This window comes from Stigmatopora argus, chromosome 9 (assembly GCF_051989625.1).
Source record: "Stigmatopora argus isolate UIUO_Sarg chromosome 9, RoL_Sarg_1.0, whole genome shotgun sequence".
In the NCBI taxonomy this organism is placed as follows: domain Eukaryota; kingdom Metazoa; phylum Chordata; class Actinopteri; order Syngnathiformes; family Syngnathidae; genus Stigmatopora; species Stigmatopora argus.
The window spans coordinates 16,432,804-16,450,001 of NC_135395.1; the positions used below are offsets into that span (position 1 = coordinate 16,432,804).

At 40.8% G+C, this 17,198-nt stretch overlaps 1 protein-coding gene across 5 annotated transcripts; it reads right to left on the bottom strand.

Annotated features, from left to right (window-relative positions):
- Positions 1-6,612: 6,612 nt before the first annotated feature.
- Positions 6,613-14,059, bottom strand: LOC144082922 (uncharacterized). Of its 5 annotated transcripts, XM_077610420.1 has the most exons (7): positions 13,891-14,059; positions 13,501-13,538; positions 11,686-12,091; positions 9,076-9,193; positions 8,103-8,217; positions 7,783-8,014; positions 6,613-7,263 (listed from the first exon to the last, which is right to left on the bottom strand). In XM_077610420.1, exons 3-7 carry the CDS (start codon positions 11,855-11,857, stop codon positions 7,106-7,108), a joined length of 795 nt encoding a protein of 264 aa, XP_077466546.1. In that variant the 5' UTR covers positions 11,858-12,091; positions 13,501-13,538; positions 13,891-14,059; the 3' UTR covers positions 6,613-7,105. The 5 variants fall into 5 exon arrangements, with proteins under 5 accessions (XP_077466546.1, XP_077466545.1, XP_077466544.1 ...); XM_077610419.1 differs by lacking the exon at positions 13,501-13,538; XM_077610418.1 differs by lacking the exon at positions 13,891-14,059 and having other exon boundaries at positions 13,501-13,859.
- Positions 14,060-17,198: the final 3,139 nt, after the last annotated feature.

Consider the following 17,198-nt stretch of genomic DNA (forward strand, 5'->3'; position numbering starts at 1 on the left):
TGTCACGCTATAATTGGGCCACGGCTGCACTTCCTGTGCGCCTTCAGTCAGGGGGGATCGCAGAGGGACCGCGTGAGTGCATGTGTGTGTGTGTGTGTGTGTGTGTGTGTGCATCTGAGGGGGTGGGGGGTTGTGTGTGTTTGTCAGGCAGGCGAGAGAGAAAGAGAGAGAGGCGCAGCACGCCAACCAACGCAGGACACTGCCAACTCATGGAGAACAGCGGCGAGCTCCAACATCATGCAATTACGACACTCGCTCTGAATGACAAACACAAAATCTCCCGCTGAAGTCGGCGCGCTCGTCTTTCTTCGGCTCTCGCTCGGGAACGACATTCTTGGATCTGCGGCTTTTCTTTCCCCTCTTTCTAGTGATTCCGAGCCTAATCCCCCCTCCCCTTTTTTTCCTCGCGCACGCACGCACACACCCACACCGGAAATCTGTGTCACCCGCTGCCCAGCAGGTCCAGTGACTCCCTGAACGCCTGCAGTCTGGCTCCACTGGCCTGCAAGATGGCAGGAAAGAAAGGGGGAGGAAAAGGGATTGAACAGGGGACAGGGGAGGGGGTTGGGGGAGGAAGAGGAGGAGGAGGGCCGGGGGTGGGGGTCGAAAGCGGATCCAGGGAGAGGGAGAGAAGGTGGAGGGTGAATGAGGGTGCGTCGGGGGGCTTGAAAGAGACTTGGTGAAGGGCAGAGAGGGAGGGATGGTGGGAGGGTGGGGGGTATACGGGAGAGGGGTGGATGAAAAGAAGGCCGCAGGAGGGGAAAAAAGAGAAAGAGTGACATGCGGGGAGACGGACAGCAGGGGATGGAGATAACGTTGCCCAAACAAAGAAAGTGAAAAGATGACTGAGAGTTCCACGCACAATAAAGTGATGAAGGTGATAGAAATGCAGGGCGACGCTAAAGGTGCGCGAGCAAATGACGCCGGCGTCGCTCGGTGCGTGCAATCGAGCGACCCCGTGGCGCCTACGTATGTTGGCAGCAACTCCTCTCGCACTGCAGTGGAACACTCTGCCAGGCTGCTCCTTGGAAGCAGGGCGGACCCCCGCCCGCTCGCCGGACGGACCTGGCGTGAGCTCGCAGACGCTGCGTCTCGGGGTGTTGGAAAAGGTGTGACGGCGTCGGTACGTTTGGAATAGCGACACGCCGTTCCTTTTTTGCAGCACACGCGTGTCCTCAGTTGGGCCGCTGTGCCGCAGGGTGGGTGGGGCCTGAGATTCAAACTCGGAACCTCAGAGCTGTGAGGCCTAACCACTAGGCCTCTCGTGTGGTAACCCCCCACCCCTCCTTCCAAAACACAAATGTCTCTACTTCCTGGAAAAAATCCGGCTCATCTGCCCTGCGCTTGTATTTTTGTGACACTTGGGGTCAAAGTGGATTCTTCACCTTTGACCTTTTAAGCTATAAAGATGGATCGAGGAAAGGCCGCAGCTATATGTGGCTTCGCTGACTCAATTCCCAAGAGAAATCACAAACATCAATAAAGACATCAACAAACAGTTGCAACACATTGAATTCCGCTTCTTCAATTTTGTACGAAAAATTACAATACCAATTTATGGGCACAAAAGTTACCAAGACAAAATATCAGTTGTCAATGTTTACTGCTTGTTTGTAAAGCCACTTTGAATATCTTGGGGAAAGCACTAGCTAATCCCATGTGTTGTTGCTATTTTAAAGTCTTCTGTCGAATTCCAGTTTCCCATGCACATCGTAGAGCAAAATAAATGTTTTAGCCGTTTTACAGTTGTCATCTATCGAGTTTGTCAATTGAATGCGACAGCATTTGAAAGTCAATCCTCTCTAGCAATCAATCAGATATGATGTAGGGCACGTGTTAAAGTGGCGGCCTGGGGGCCAAATCTGGCCCGCCGCATCATTTTGTGTGGCCCGGGAAAGTACATCTTTCTGTTTTAGGATCAAATTAAAATGAAGAGTATAGATGTATATTAAATTTCCTGATTTTCTCCCTTTTAAATTAATAATTGTAAATGTTAATCCATTTTTTCTGTGTTTTTAGATCAAAAATCATTTTGTAAAATCTAAAAAAATATATTAAAAAAGCTAAAATAAACATTGTTTTAGATCTATAAAAAACTGAATATTCAGTGCTTTTAATCCAGTTCTTTTAATCCATTTATTTAAAAAAATCTAAATATTATATCTAAAATGGTCCGGCCCACATGAAATCGAGTTGACGTTAACGCGGCCCGCGAACCAACCCGAGTCTGACACCCTTGCACTAATCGTTCCTGTCCTCCCTCTGGAATGTATATTGCTGTCAATGTCGGTAAAAGAGTTCAAGGCACGTGTTTTTTTCCCGCCTACCAAATAGAAGATGCTCGCTTACCAGTTCAATATCGCAAAACCAGTACCCGCATTAACCCAGCAGTCAACTCAATTACTCGCAAGTGATAGTGCCATCATAATTAACAGGCAAATTTTGGTACTCTAAAATATAAAGGACGTAAAGTTCATCCCAATTCTTGATGCTTGGCTTGTAATACATATATTCCAGTTTGCCCCTCTAAGCATTCAAAGCCATTTCACACATTTGGCTGCCATTTTAGGCAAGGTCAGATGGCGTTCTCTCTTAGCGGTAATGTGTGCACGAAATTCTGTTAATCTTTAGCCTGCTGCTGGTCGCAGAGGGAAAAAAAAGCCACGGTGGCTCCAGGAAGTTAAGCAAAGCACGCTGATAAAGTCTGCCTGCCTGCAGGGATAGTTCATCACGGCCTCTTGTCACGCCATCTCATGATGCGGAATCGATTGCTACCACCGAGGATTCAGCTCGGAGCGGCCTTCGCTCCTCCATTTGCATCACTCTCAAAAGCGTTTCCTTTTTTAACCCAGTGATATATCATGAACGGAGCTGTAATTTTGCGTGATTTTAAATAAATATACAATTCCAAACGGGGATTAACTAACATTTTCATTGCAGTTTTATGAAGTGATTTGTGGTTATCCCTAGGGAAACGCAATATAAATCTTCCTACTTTGTTCTTTACGTAATGAAAATTAGGGCTTCAAGAAATGAATGTTCTGATTTCTTTCTGATGTATTTTAGTTGAAATGCACTGTTCTCCGATTATTGATAATAACAAAATTCAAGATGGCAAAACTTTATATTATAAACCACTGTTTGTAAATTCTCACATTGATGCATCAAGGTCGTTAACTTTGAGATTTGTGGGTGCCATGACAGAATATATATTGCCATCATACATCCCGTCGTTGTTGCCTATATCAACACCATTCCATCCTAAAATCATATATATTCACTAATCTAATACACACATGCACACACAAAATGAAACCAATTACCCTGCCATTGAATAAAATTGTATAAATTGGTAACTAGTTGTTAGCGTTAACAGCTAGTAGTGAGTTACCTGGATCTATATTTGACCAGCACAAGTTACAAGTGCACATTTTAAATCAAACTCTGCAGGACTTTAGTGTAATCACTGTGAAATTTGAGTGCGCTTCATCCTAACGGTATTAAAGTATTTCTTTGATTTAATTTCCAAAGAATAAAGACCAACCCAGCATACTTTACCACAAAGGCAGACTAGTTACAATAATGTGTCATGAGTTTTCAGCCGTGTGAGAGTCATCATCTCTCTTGAAGCGCTGTTTGAACTGAACAAATATTATTTTTTTTAGTGTGTTTTTAAACAGTGGATAAGAAAATGGAAGATTAAAATGGACGTGGAGTTTTCCTGTTTTTGTATTGTTGGGTCAGATCATACTTTTTGTGAATGGACATATTGTAATTGTAATATTTTTGGGGTTTGTGATTTCCTCCTAAATTCAGTTGGCTTTATTATGTTTTTTTTAGAGTGCAGTATTCAAAGTAGTAATATTTAAGATCTGCGATTGGCTGACAACCCATTCAGGATGTCCTCCGCCCACAGCACCCCTGCGACCCTTTTAATGATAAACGGTATGGAAAATTAATAGATTAATGAAAAATTAAGATGTCTTAAAAACAACAACAAAAATGTCAACATTTTGAAGGCTCGCATTCTTTTCCCCAACAGGCATGTTTTTTTTGTTAAAAATCAAGGTTCGTATCCAAGCAATGTTGTTTCCCTTCGTCCTTAACGTCATTTGCCCGATTTTCTGGCACATTGGTGTCACTCTGTTAATTTTGTTGTGCGTCAGTGTTGTGGGCATGCTCGGAATTACTGCACTGAGAAAACATGTGCGTCGTGTTGCGTGCAAAAGATGAAAAGCGAACCCATGCTGATTTAGACACTATCTAACAAAATAACTTCCAAACAAGTACAAATAAATGATTGCATTTGGAGATTTCAATGGATTTTGACTGTATACTACAGCAATTTGAATAGTTTTACTGATATTCGATCAAGTTTTGACTTGGTTTTTATTTGAAAGGTTTTAAAAGTAATATAGCAAGAAAACCACTGAAGAATAGAAAGATCAATAGCACGTTGCAGAGTGCTGACAAAAAACATGTACTGACATGACCTTTGAAATGCACATGCTTAAGCATGATCTAAAGGACTTTTGATGGACAAACAAAAGAAGCCTCTCACGTCTCAAGTAGAAGAAACCCCCAAAAAAGAATATACTCTTGAACATACCATTTTTTTTTACTTTTCACCACTGTTCCATCAGGCTGAAAATGGATCAAATCAAGTCACTTAGCTCGAGGGACTCTATAAAAACTGAATATTCAGTGCTTTTAATCCAGTTCTTTTAATCCATTTATGAAAAAAAAATCTAAATATTATATCTGAAATGGTTAATGACATTAACCTGTAAATCTGACTTTAATGTTGAAGTTTGGTATGAATTGGCACCTCCTCTAAAACAGGAATTTAAAAAAAGTGTAATATCTCATTAGCTGAGAGCTGTAGCTTAACATTCTGATCTCCTGTTTCTCCACAATGACTTCGTTGTGGGAGGAAATGGTCTCAGGTGTCCAGCATGTGATCTTGGACAGGTGCTTTGTCACCACACATGAGAAGTGGCCTGATTTCTCCTTCTGGGCCAGAGAGACATAAAAAAGAGCACCTTGCGCACTCTTGCTTCTCACCCTTAATATGATGTGCAGTTTCTTGTGCGACAAAGTTGACCGCTCTCTCCACGAAGCCTCGCTAGGAAACCCTACACTGGCCTGCTAAATATAGTGGGCCTTTTCGCACTGCGTGCGTGCGTCTAGTCACATGATCCAAGATATGGGCTGGACGTGCACACACTCAAGCGCATACACAGACGCCAAATCCCGAGGCTGAGGGTGTGGAGGCGGTGAGGGAATGCTGAGAGGAGCTTTAATGAGTCGGCTGTGACGTGTTGCTTCCCCGTGACCCAACTCGCATTTGCTCCGTCTCCCCGAGCGTCTCGCCCTCTGTCTCTACGTCTTAACCACATGCTAATCAGCTTTATGTGCTCTCTGTTTGATCTCTGGTGGGCTGTGTTCTTGCTGAATAGATAATCATTGTGCGAGTCACTATCAACAACCTCCTTGTCTAAACCTAACAGAATACCCCCCCCCCCCCCATCACACGGAATGTCAACTATAGATACACGCAACTTGAGTCAAATAGGTTTTTGAAAAAAAAGTGCAACTTAACTCTCTCAATGCCATTGACGCCAATAGAGGTCCAATTCATTTGCACTGAAAGGGATGGCAGCCAATGAGTAAATTCAATGGTTTCCAAAGTATGGTGGACTACCACAAGTGGTGTCCAGGCTCCCTCTAGTGGTAAGAAAATGAGTAGCCCAGTTCAGTTGTATTTAACTTGATTTCAATGTATGTTTGCATTTGGCACTTTTATTTGGGTGTTTTCTCTTTTTGGATTGTGCAATGATTTTGATCTTGGCCTTTGCACATTCAACAACTGATAACAAAAACAAGGACAGCTTGGTACATTGACTTGATCCGTCTTATCACCTCCGTGCACCAAAAATCTGAATTCCTGGCATTTCAGTGAACTTAAACATGGTCTCATTGTCAACTCTTTTGTTGAATCACTTCAGAGTGGTCATTTTCTCATATAGAAAATTATATTCAGAGAAAAGGACTGTGATCATTGTATGCTTATTAATTTTTGCCTGGAAACCTCTTTTGAAAAAGAATTCACAGCATGCCTTATTGTTGTTGTAATGAAAATATTTATAATTACTGTAATGTATAGTGTTAACAGTCCTTGCCTTCAAGGATATCAAATTGAACTATGTGAGAACAGCAAAACAGGGGAGTCACGTTCACCTTTGATTGGACTGATGTCGTTTACCAAGTATGTTCAAATTTGTTAGTAAATAAGGCAGTTAGCAATGCCCATCACACATCATATTATTATCACATTATTTTAGAATTCACCTAGCTGGGATATGACTTTTTATACTTATACGTATACTACTATTTATGTTTTTTTTTTACTGGGAAAACACACTTTGAAAAGCTTGGAGTAGCACCACCAGCTGTGTATGATGACAATAAAGGCTTTTGATTTGATTTGATTTGATATTCTCATGAATCCTCACCCTTGCCAGAACTAATAGTCTTAATATGGATTCCCACATAGACAATTAGATGTAATGTTTTGAATGAAAGCATCACCCGAGGGCTTTGACAGTGACATAAGTGAGACATTCATTTATGAATAACTCGAATAGCATGGTTTTTTTTTTAACCCATGTGTGTACACTTTATATTGTATAACAAAAACAGCTTCTACTCATTTTGTATGAAAAGAACATTATTTAAAACGAGGAACTTCAAGAAAATTTGGCATATTCAATAATAAGATGGATTTCAAAAGATACAATTGAGAAATACTAAAACAGGATAAAATAACATGTACAATCCTGTACTTACAGATCCACAAATAAATATAATGTACTAATCTAAGTGCTTTACGGAATAGTCAATTATTACATTTCATTTCCGTATTTTCCTTGATGGAGACTGAGCAATTTATTTGTATTTCTCTGTACTCAGTTCACCATTGGGATTGAAATGAGTGTCTTATTCTGGACCACAAACATCCTGAGTTTGATGTTATACTCTGGAAAAGCTGTTGATTTGTCTTTTTGGGTTCACAGCATGATTTCAAAGCTGGTCCAAGGGAAGGCTAATGGATCAACGGCATGTGCCTGGTCAGTAGAGGAGCAGTTTTGGCAGGTAATGGAGGCTTGCTGAAGCTGTTTGAAGGAGCAGATCCAAAGGCTTTTCTGAGCTGGGCCACTCTCCCACCGTATTCCGATTTGTTTTCTTGAACCCGCCAGGCATCTGATAAGGAAAGGAGGGTTAATATTAATATCAAAAATAGAATGAAAATGACAGATATTGTTGCATAGGTTGAAATGTTTATCCACAACAGGATGAGGGATAGGAAGATAAAACATGATAATAGTTTCTTGTAATAACTAAACCAGTTTACATCCTCAAACAAATGTATTAGTAGTGGATTGAATTGAGCAGTCAAATTGCAGTAATTGGTTCTAAGAACTTCATTGAGTTAATCCATCAAGCATTAATAATGCATTGATCTATCCTTGATTTTTTTGTTCTAATTTATGACACTGGCAGCGCCATTAATAGTATTTTGTTGCAAAGGCACAATGACACATTACCGCAAAAAAACTAATTCCAGATTGAATTAAACAATAAGACTAAAGTACCATTGTTATTGTTCAATGTTCATTTTCAGAGTTGTTCGATTTGCTTACGCCTAATCAATCGGTATGCTGCTCCTCTTAAGGAAATGAAGATTAGCAATTCATTTCCATCATCCTCTCATTTTCTCACCTCTGGCCTGTGGGCTGACCATCTCTGTGTCGAACAGCTGGCTTTTGAGTGCAGGTTTGTTGCCATGGCGACTAAGACGGGGCCCGCAGAGAGGAGCCCAGTCGCCGAGGTTGTCCGAGCTGCTGCCTGATTCACTGTCGCTGCCCTCGCCGGGGTCCTTCGGGTCATCATCCGCGCAGTCGGAGTCCATCTCGTCCTGAGAGGAGTGGCTGTTTGGTGAGTCACAACCATTCTGTGCGCAAAGAGTGTATAATGTCACAATCAGTGAACACTTATCGTATTATCCTTACCCAAACAGCAAAGCAAACACATGAACTCACTGTGGTGTCCTCAGTAAAGGCTAGTTGGCTTCCTTCTTTAAATCCAAGCTGCAGGGCCTTTTTTCCTGCCTGCACATCTGCTGTCTGGATGCCATTCATATTATCGCAGCGCAGCCTACGGGACAATCGCCATTGGAGAGCAGTCAGCAGATAGACTCGCCAATGAATCACTCAGCCATTCACTCATTTAGCCAATAAATTCAATGATCCAATGAGGGAGACATGAACCTTGAGCTCCCTTGAAATGTAAATGTTGGTTCCCTTTTTGGTGCTGCTTTGACTACGAGATGCCATGTTGGAAAAGGACAGGAATGTATGGGGCATGTGGTCATGTACTACCTGGAGAACACGAGTCAACATGAGTCGCACAAGACCTGCTAGGAAGTAATGGTGGGCACCAAAAACACCTTGGACCCAATATGGACCTTTTTATGAGTGGTTTAGGCATACATTTATATTGATGTATTTTGAGCATAAAGATTGACTCCACAATCATGTTGAATATAATGTGGAGTTGTTAGTTTTTGTGGTCAGGGTTGTTGCTGTATTTCTAAAACCTACTTTCAAAACAATAACCAATGACTTCGCCCCAATGCGGACCCTGGATATGGCCAAAATCGGCCAAAAAGCGTCAATTTTTTTCAACTTCAATCCACTTCTTTTGTGCATTTGGGCCATAGTATCGACAGATTTCATAGCTCTATGTTAAAAAAAGGGATAGAATGGGTGTTTTGAAAAATTGGAGTGGCCGTTGTTGAGCCACTTTTTGTGCGATTTTCATGAAACCACCACCATATTTTGCAATCTTTCCTCAACATTTGAGCATTTTAAAGCCTCTGAAATGGCAACTCATTCTGAGCACTTACAAAGAACAATTAAAGAACAGTAGGGCCTTGGCACTGAAGGTGCTCGGGCCCTAATAATGGTAGTGGATCTGTCAGTCATGTTAATTTTCTTTATTGTGTGCGCTAACCTGTCATTGAAAAGATTGTGGAGAAGTTTTGATGAGCTGAACTCATCCACTTCTCCAATCACACGAACGCACACGTCTCCGTCACGACCGAGAAGCCAGCTCACGTGCTTACTGGTAGCTGCAAACAACAACACACACAAAAAAGAGGAACACGTTATTTGAGCATATCGCCCACAAGGGTTGTCATTGGGGCTTGTGTCCACAAAGTGGTGCTGTTGTACAAACTCTGATAAACTGTCTTTACAGATTATTTCTGAATTTTTGGCCTTTTGTTCACAGATTTAACTCAATCATTCTTTGTTTAGCAGCGAGCCACAACATTGTTTTTTTTACTTAAAACACACCTGCCATTAAGACCAAAATAATTAATAACCTTGTTTAATTGTCATTATATTGATAACAGACTGGAATGACAGGGTTGTGACATACTAACATAATTTTTTTGAAGGTTTTCTACCTGCTCAAAGGAGGGACTTTATTAATGGATGCTTTAGATTTAATGTTACGTACATGCACAAGAGAGCAATTGCGCTATCTGAGTCATGATAACCAGTCATGTAAAATGTACACAATAATTGTCCATTCTGTATGAGGTTTAGCTTTAAATATCTGGTACATAGTAATAGTATATATTTCTTTTGCTGCATACCATATATTGATAGGTAAAACCTCCCAAATTCACTTCAAGTTAGCATAAGCTATAACTTTAAGTGCACGTCTACCCAATTATTTTTCATATTTCAACATTTTATACAGGTTCTCATCATTTGGAACACAGGTACAACCTGAACTTGACATTCAACATTTAAAAAAAACCTTTTATCTAATAATGTTCTCCATATTTAAAACCAACGCATATATATTATTAAAGGGAATCGTAATTTCCTGTTATTTTTTTTTAATTATGTATAGGCGCTTGCCACCAACATGAATGAAAAAAAAAAGTGCGTGTTGTGTAACACAAACAGACCTGGTTGCCTCTCGGGTGACATGACAGAGATTGGATAAACAAAGACTGTAATTTAATATATGGTTGAAACCACAGGGGGTTAGTCAATCTTACTCAGCTGCAAGCCCGTAAACCGATTCGACTCATGCTGATAGAGTCTGTCAGTCACACACGCGTACACATTGAGTTGCTGAACCAATGGAGAAAGGTGAGGCTCTCTGCTGGAGTAGAACTAAATAAAGATGGATCAGAATGATTGCAGGAAGACAGAAGAGAAGACTGGCCCTGTTTCTTTTTCTCCATTCTACAAACTATTGTCGCATCCTGACCCAACACCTGTGCGTGTGTGTCGAATGAGCGACAAATGGAGAATTCATGAAAGTAAGTCACTGCTGATTAAATACAATGAAACAATCATACATTGGATTTCTATTGCATTTTGTTCCCAGGACACTCAAGGGCTACAATTATTCACTTCAAACTATTGTTGCTACATCTGCCCGGGGACAGACTGACAAAAGCGAGGCAGGCAATTTGCATCATAAGCCCTTTTGACCACCACCAACCACTTGTTTTGCCATAGGCAAATCAGATGAACTGTTTGCCTCAAAACACAATGACAAAGTGCCCTGATTTTTTTTTTAAATCACTCACTTCTACTATTATGCTTAACTTTTACCTTTGTTAGGTTCAAAGTTTCTTGACACACCTCATAGCATTCTGCAGTAAATGTTGAAATCATCACAAATTCATCATTATTATATTTTGTAGAGAATTATTCATAAAGAGGGGTGGTCTGGAGGTCGAGTGGTTAGCACGTCAGCCTCACAGTTTTGGGGTAGAGAGTTCGATCCCAGGTCACTCCTCACTCTGTGGAGTTTGCATGTTCTACCCGGGGTTGTGTGGGTTTTTTCCAGGTAATCCGGTTTGCTCCCACATGCCAACAATATCCACGGTAGCCTGGTTGAACATTCTAAATTTCCCCCAGGTATGAGTGTGAGCATTAATAGTTGCCCTTCTCAGGATGTCCTTCACTTGGTGACCGTAGTTAGCTGGGATAGGCTCCAGCACCCCCATGACCCTTGTAATCGGTTCAGTAAATCAATGAATAAATGTGCAAACAGTCCTAATGATGATTGATCTATGCAGTTTTCTTTCTATTATTAGAGGCGGAAGTATATACAGTATATTGCAAACCCTCTTTTTTTAACTCTTTGAAGCCTAAACCACTAAATAAATAATAAGCCCTGCCCCCTACAATGGTCCTTCAGGACAAAAAAAGGACCATATTCATACCTGTCAACCTCTGCCGATAACTGCCCTTATAAATGATTATGATTCCCCTTACAAACCCCCCAAAAAACCTTACAAACACCGTACGAGTCGTACGGTGTTTGTAAGGTTTTTTGGGGGGTTTGTAAGGGGAATCATAATCATTTATAAGGGCAGTTATCGGCAGAGTTTGACAGGTATGCATATTTAAAATATATTTTTCCTATATTTATATCACATTCATTTGACAGATCCATTTTTAACAGGAGGAAAAATATCACATTCCTTAAAATTAATCTATTAATTATATGTTGGACAATAGTATAGGGTTAGGAAAAAAGACAAGATTTGTATCTTAAATAAGTTGTGGTATTCTTAGTGCATGTTACCTTTCTTGGGTCTGCTTCTGGTGATGTCCTCCTCTTCCTGTTCCTCTCTTTCCCTCCAGCGGCGTACCTGCTCTTCTCTCATCTTCAGGAAGAGGATCCTCTTCTGCTCTTCGCTCAGAGCCTCCAGCACCTCCGGCTCCACCCACATCTCCTCCAGGATTTTAGCCAGCATCCTGACGCTTTACTTCAAGCACCACAACCAGTTGTCAGCCGGGCAGCTGTCGAGAGGTTCTCGTTTCAGCCGTGCCTTATGATATCTCGCTCTTTCCCCCCACCCCCGTTCTTTAGGCTCCGGTTTCCTGCTCTGTGAATGAGTTAAAACCCTGCTATCCTCTTGCCAGTCTTCTCCCTCACAGTGGAAATATGCTGGACTCTCCTGTCTGGATCAACTGAGTAAAGGCTGGTGCTGCGAGTTGAAAAGAAAAAGAGAGAGAGAGAAAGATGATTGACCACTCACATACAAGATAGGCCTTCAAATACATGCCCCTTCTTTACTGTGCATACAGTGAGAAGGCAATTCGAACGTCACCGCTCTTGGAAATACCGCAATACAAACAAGGCACACATTGACACATGACTATCTACAAATACGTAATAATGAATCCACAAACAGCACACATTCTTTTTATTGCTTACCGACACACAACACTGCTAGTTGTTGAGAGCCTGGTTAATTGTTACTGGGAAAGTACTAAAAAAAAAGCACATTACCGGAAAATAACCGCCATCTTCCTCCTTTAAAGTATGTCAACAAAGATTCAAATGAGCCAATAGAATTTACGTAACCTCTCTGATAAGACTCCGCCAATGACTCAGAGAGGGACATGAATGAACAGGTGAAACATCAGGCCCGACTTTAGAGCTTCAAGTGTAGCCACGTGCGAGCTAGATTTGGATCCAAGCATTAAGCCTTAAATCTGTCAGCCGGCATGCATTGCCCTCGTGGGGCGGCATGAACATTTTAATATGCCCAGGAAAATATAACAGTGATAATGCGTTAGTTCAGAATTAAAGGACATTTTACATCCCACGCTTCAAATGTTGAATAATGTACTGAATCATAAAGCATTTTAATTTTAAAGGCTATGGCAAATTTATATTTATTCCTCTTCTATTTTTCTTTCTTTTAATAGTTAGCCTTGATTGAATGTCTCACTCTACTTTATACTACACTCTGTGATTAGATTAAAATACTTATGATTATTTATTTCTCAACGTTTCTTTACTTATTTACACAAATGTGTGTCTTCTTGATCCGCAGTAAGAAAAAAGTTAGCTTGTACCCTGAGAAAAAGCCAACATTAGTAACATATTTGGACTATACTCAATATTGTAAACACAAAATAAATCATTTCTACAAATTTCAAGTCAAAGTCAAAAGTCAAAAGCCTTTATTGTCATTATACAACAATTACGTATAATGAAATTAGTGGTGCTACTCCACAAAGTGCGTGTTTCCCAGTAAAAACATAAATAAGTAATTTAAAAAGTCACATCCGGCAAGGTATTTCTAAAATATTGCACAATCTAAGTTATTGCACAATTTTAAAGCTAATCAATCATGATATAGTTGATATTATGAATTTTCATATTTCAAGAATGCATACCTGTCAACCTCTGCCGATAACTGCCCTTATAAATGATTATTGATTCCCCTTACAAACCCCCAAAAAACCTTACAAACACCGTACACGGTGTTTGTAAGGTTTTTTGGGGGTTTGTAAAGGGAATCAATAATCATTTATAAGGGCAGTTATCGGCAGAGGTTGACAGGTATGAGAATGACCCTAACCAAAATACGTAACATGAATTTACCTAGCTGCTTTAATGAAGCAAAGTTTCCAGGAGAGGTCCTAAAAAAAGAGGATCAGCATTCACACGCTTAACTCTATTGTTGCCATGTAAAGACAAAAGCTTGCCACTGTGGCTGTGCTCCAGCATGCAAATAGGCCCAGACTTCAATTGTGCCTCCGCTCACCCGCAGCGAAAACAAAGTGTGTGTGTGTGTGGGTGGGAGAAAGGTGTGTGTGTGTGTCCAAGGCATACTGAGAGAAGAGTTTGAAAAAGTCCCCCTCATGTGAGAACACAGCGGCTGTTTTTCACAGTGACAGAACAGAGTGTGGGAGATGAATGAAATGAGACATGTTCTAGAATGGCAAGCGAAACAAAGACAGAAGCCGAGAGAGGGAATGAGAGTGGACTTACTTAGTGGCTGCCAGCCGCCAGCATCCCCTTCCACTGTTCTGAGCTTCCTCCAGAGAGTGCCGTGATGAGCGTGTGACGTGGGCCCCTGGAACTGTGCATATATTTTGTGTGTGTGTGTGTGTGTGTGAGTGTGCGTGTGAGTGTGTGTGAGGTCAGGCGTCAGGGTGGTGGAATGCAGCCTCAGCTCTTCCCAGCGGCGTTTGGACTTGACATGAGTGGGACGGACTGACGTCGGAACATTCTTCTTTTTCCTCCTCTTTTCTTATCACTGCAATTAATCATTTCAAGCACAGTGGGCACTACATTGCACACTTTTAACCCTGACTAGAGATGTCCTAGATTCGATCATGTGGCCCTATCGTGTCACTTTCAGAGGATGGGAATCGGGTACAAATGATCGAGGTTTTATCATGTATTTCTCAGTTTTTAAGCATTAATTCATTGCCTAGCATTGACGGCGAAAGACGTCCAATCCACTTGGACTGCCAGCCAGCTTTTACAATTCAAATGGATTTGATGTCTGTAAATGTCAATGGCAGTTTAGGGATACAAAAAACAATAATAATAAACAAACTTTGCAGAACAAAGAGGGCACATGGGTCAAGAAAATCAAAAGAGCTCAGTTTATCACATTGCATTATTTCTGAAATAAATTTAAATAATCCAGAGGGATATTGCAAAATATGCAGTAGTATGTTTTATACTGTATATTTATATTTACACTAGTGAAAGAAACTTTTGAGAACAAAGAGCATCGATGTCAAGGGTTGAAAATCTTCACCCCTTATAAGGCAAGACATTTTTAGCAATTATCATATTTACAATTTAAACTTTTTTACTTCTTTATTTTTATTCATTCATTTTCGGAATCACTTTACCCTCACTAGGGTCGCGGGGGGTGCTGGAGCCTATCCTAGCTGACTTCCGGGACCAGACGTCGGACACCCTGAATTGTTGACCACCCAAAATACAAAACATATAAACAAAATTAAAGTTATATTTCCTGCTCACAGCTGTATACATGACCCGAGCTACTCAATAAAAAAGCATCATAATCATGCTAAAGATTTTTAAATACAAATGTGCCCCATCAGAATGAGCTGCACTTGCATAATGTGGACGGCACAAACAGGAAGTGGTGGAGGCTCATTGGCCTTTTTCCTCCTTGATTTCATCTATTTACCGACTCCACTTGGTTGTTGATCTTCAGTTCCCTTCCGTTGTTTTTTCCTGCAAGGAAGTCCCGCTGGCTTTGTGTGAAAGCAGTAATCAAAACACCACATGTGCAGGAAGGAATGCGCATACTTAAACTAAGCTGATGATAGGCTGTTGGCATGCTTGTCAAGTGACCACTCATTGTGTTTCTATGTAGTTCCCAGACAAGTTGACAATTGCTAGTTTTCGTTGTACAGAATCATTAGCCACAAAAATGCTTCAGGTACCAATGCTTTAGTCCAAGGGTCGGGAACCTTTTTGACGAAGAGAGCCACAAACAATTCATATTTTTCAATGTTATTCCTTGTGAGCCATACTATGAATTTAAAAGTCAAAATACATACATGTAAACAAGTGCCTTTTCATTTTTTTTTTTGTAATTTCACCATCTAGCAGTCCTAGATGTAATATCTCAGTTCTGTCACCAGCAATTTCCATATTTTAGCTCACAGGTTAGCAAAGAGCCAGATGCACCCATCAAAAGAGCCACATGTGGCTCCCGAGCCATAGGTTCCCTACCCCTGCTTTAGTCCAAGGGTGGGCAGGTTTTTGTTGCAACCGATCCAGCAAAGGCACTTTAACCAATGAGATTTCTGCAGAAAACGAGAAGCACCTGACTGCAATCCACTGATTGCTCTTGCAGGACACCAGATTGGTGAAAAGGTGGCCTCTTTATGGGTTGGAATGAAAACCCGCACCCACTCTGTGGACACCCTGAACCGATTGCCAGCCGATCGCACAAGGAGATGGACAATCATTCATCCAAATGGTCAAATATCTTGTTAATCAGGTAATGTAGCAGTGGACAGGACACAAAAGCACTAATATTTGCAGGTCTGTAAACGGCATACCTGTCAACCTCTGCCGATAACTGCCCTTATAAATGATTATGATTCCCCTTACAAACACCCAAAAAACCTTACAAATACCGTACGACTCGGACGGTGTTTGTAAGGTTTTTTGGGGGGTTTGTAAGGGGAATCATAATCATTTATAAGGGCAGTTATCGGCAGAGGTTGACAGGTATGAAACGGTCATATCTCTATAGTAGTCTCCCACCTACATACATAGATGGCAAATGAGCAATGGAGGTGGTCAATTTATGGCTGAATTTCCCATTTGATGGTCTCCAAAACTCCAGCTATGACATACAACAAAATGTTATCTTTCCATGATATGTGTCCTTTAACTTTGTTTTATGTCCCACTATTAGTAAACAAGCACTTCAATGAACAGAATGATGGAGAAAACTGGCATGATTTGTGTTTTTTTAATAGTCCATTCGAACAGATATAATATGTGGACAGGCTTATGTATCGATTCAAAGTGAGACATTACCTTCTAAGCGATACTTTTCAGGGATGTTTTTCCTCCTGATCATGTGACTCATAAGATCTAGATGGGTATGACCTTACTCAGAACATGTGTGTAAACAATTCAACCAAACAAAATTGATAAGATCCTCATGAGTTCTTGCATCCCCCCGCAGCATTGCATCAAATGAACCCATATCGATTAATACAGATGGGTTTCTGTCAAAAAGTAGAGTCACAGTGAAACCAGACTCTTATTTGTTTGTCTTTATTTTGTCACTGCCGAGACAGAGGAAAGGTCAAGGTTGAGACACACAACAAATAGGCAAAACTAGTACTTGCGCAACTGTGAACAAAATCAAACAATGAAAAAAAACAATGTGTTGATGTTTTGATTTTATTTTCCTAAAAAAATCTGAGACAGTTAACTCAAATTGACATACAGGTAAAGAATGACAGCCCATAAATGTACCATAAATCAATAGACATGGGTAGGCATGAAAGGTCAAATGAGTTTTGTGAAAATGATGACGCCTTCTTTTCCTTTTTAAGCAATTTGGGTGGATAAATTGTTTGCAACTGGAAACAAACCATGTGTGCAACCTACATTTGCCTTTCCCGCAGGCACACTTCGAGAAAATCCCCACAAATACCACCATAGCGTCATCGAGCACGTGAATGAGATTAGGACACGTTTTAATGGAATCCTTTTACAAACAGTGACCCCTGCTGGCCACACGTGATAATGTCTTACTAAACACATGAATTATTCTAGTATAT

What these genes read in the sequence shown, in the direction of transcription:
- LOC144082922 (XM_077610419.1), bottom strand. Translation starts at nt 11,857, where the DNA reads ATGCTGGCTAAAATCCTGGAGGAGATGTGGGTGGAGCCGGAGGTGCTG. An exon ending in CAGAAGCAGACCCAAGAAAG is followed by an intron (nt 9,194 to 11,685) that starts GTAACATGCACT and finishes TGTTGTTTGCAG; the next exon opens with CTACCAGTAAGCACGTGAGC. An exon ending in GGTCAGCCCACAGGCCAGAG is followed by an intron (nt 7,264 to 7,782) that starts GTGAGAAAATGA and finishes TTTCCTTATCAG; the next exon opens with ATGCCTGGCGGGTTCAAGAA.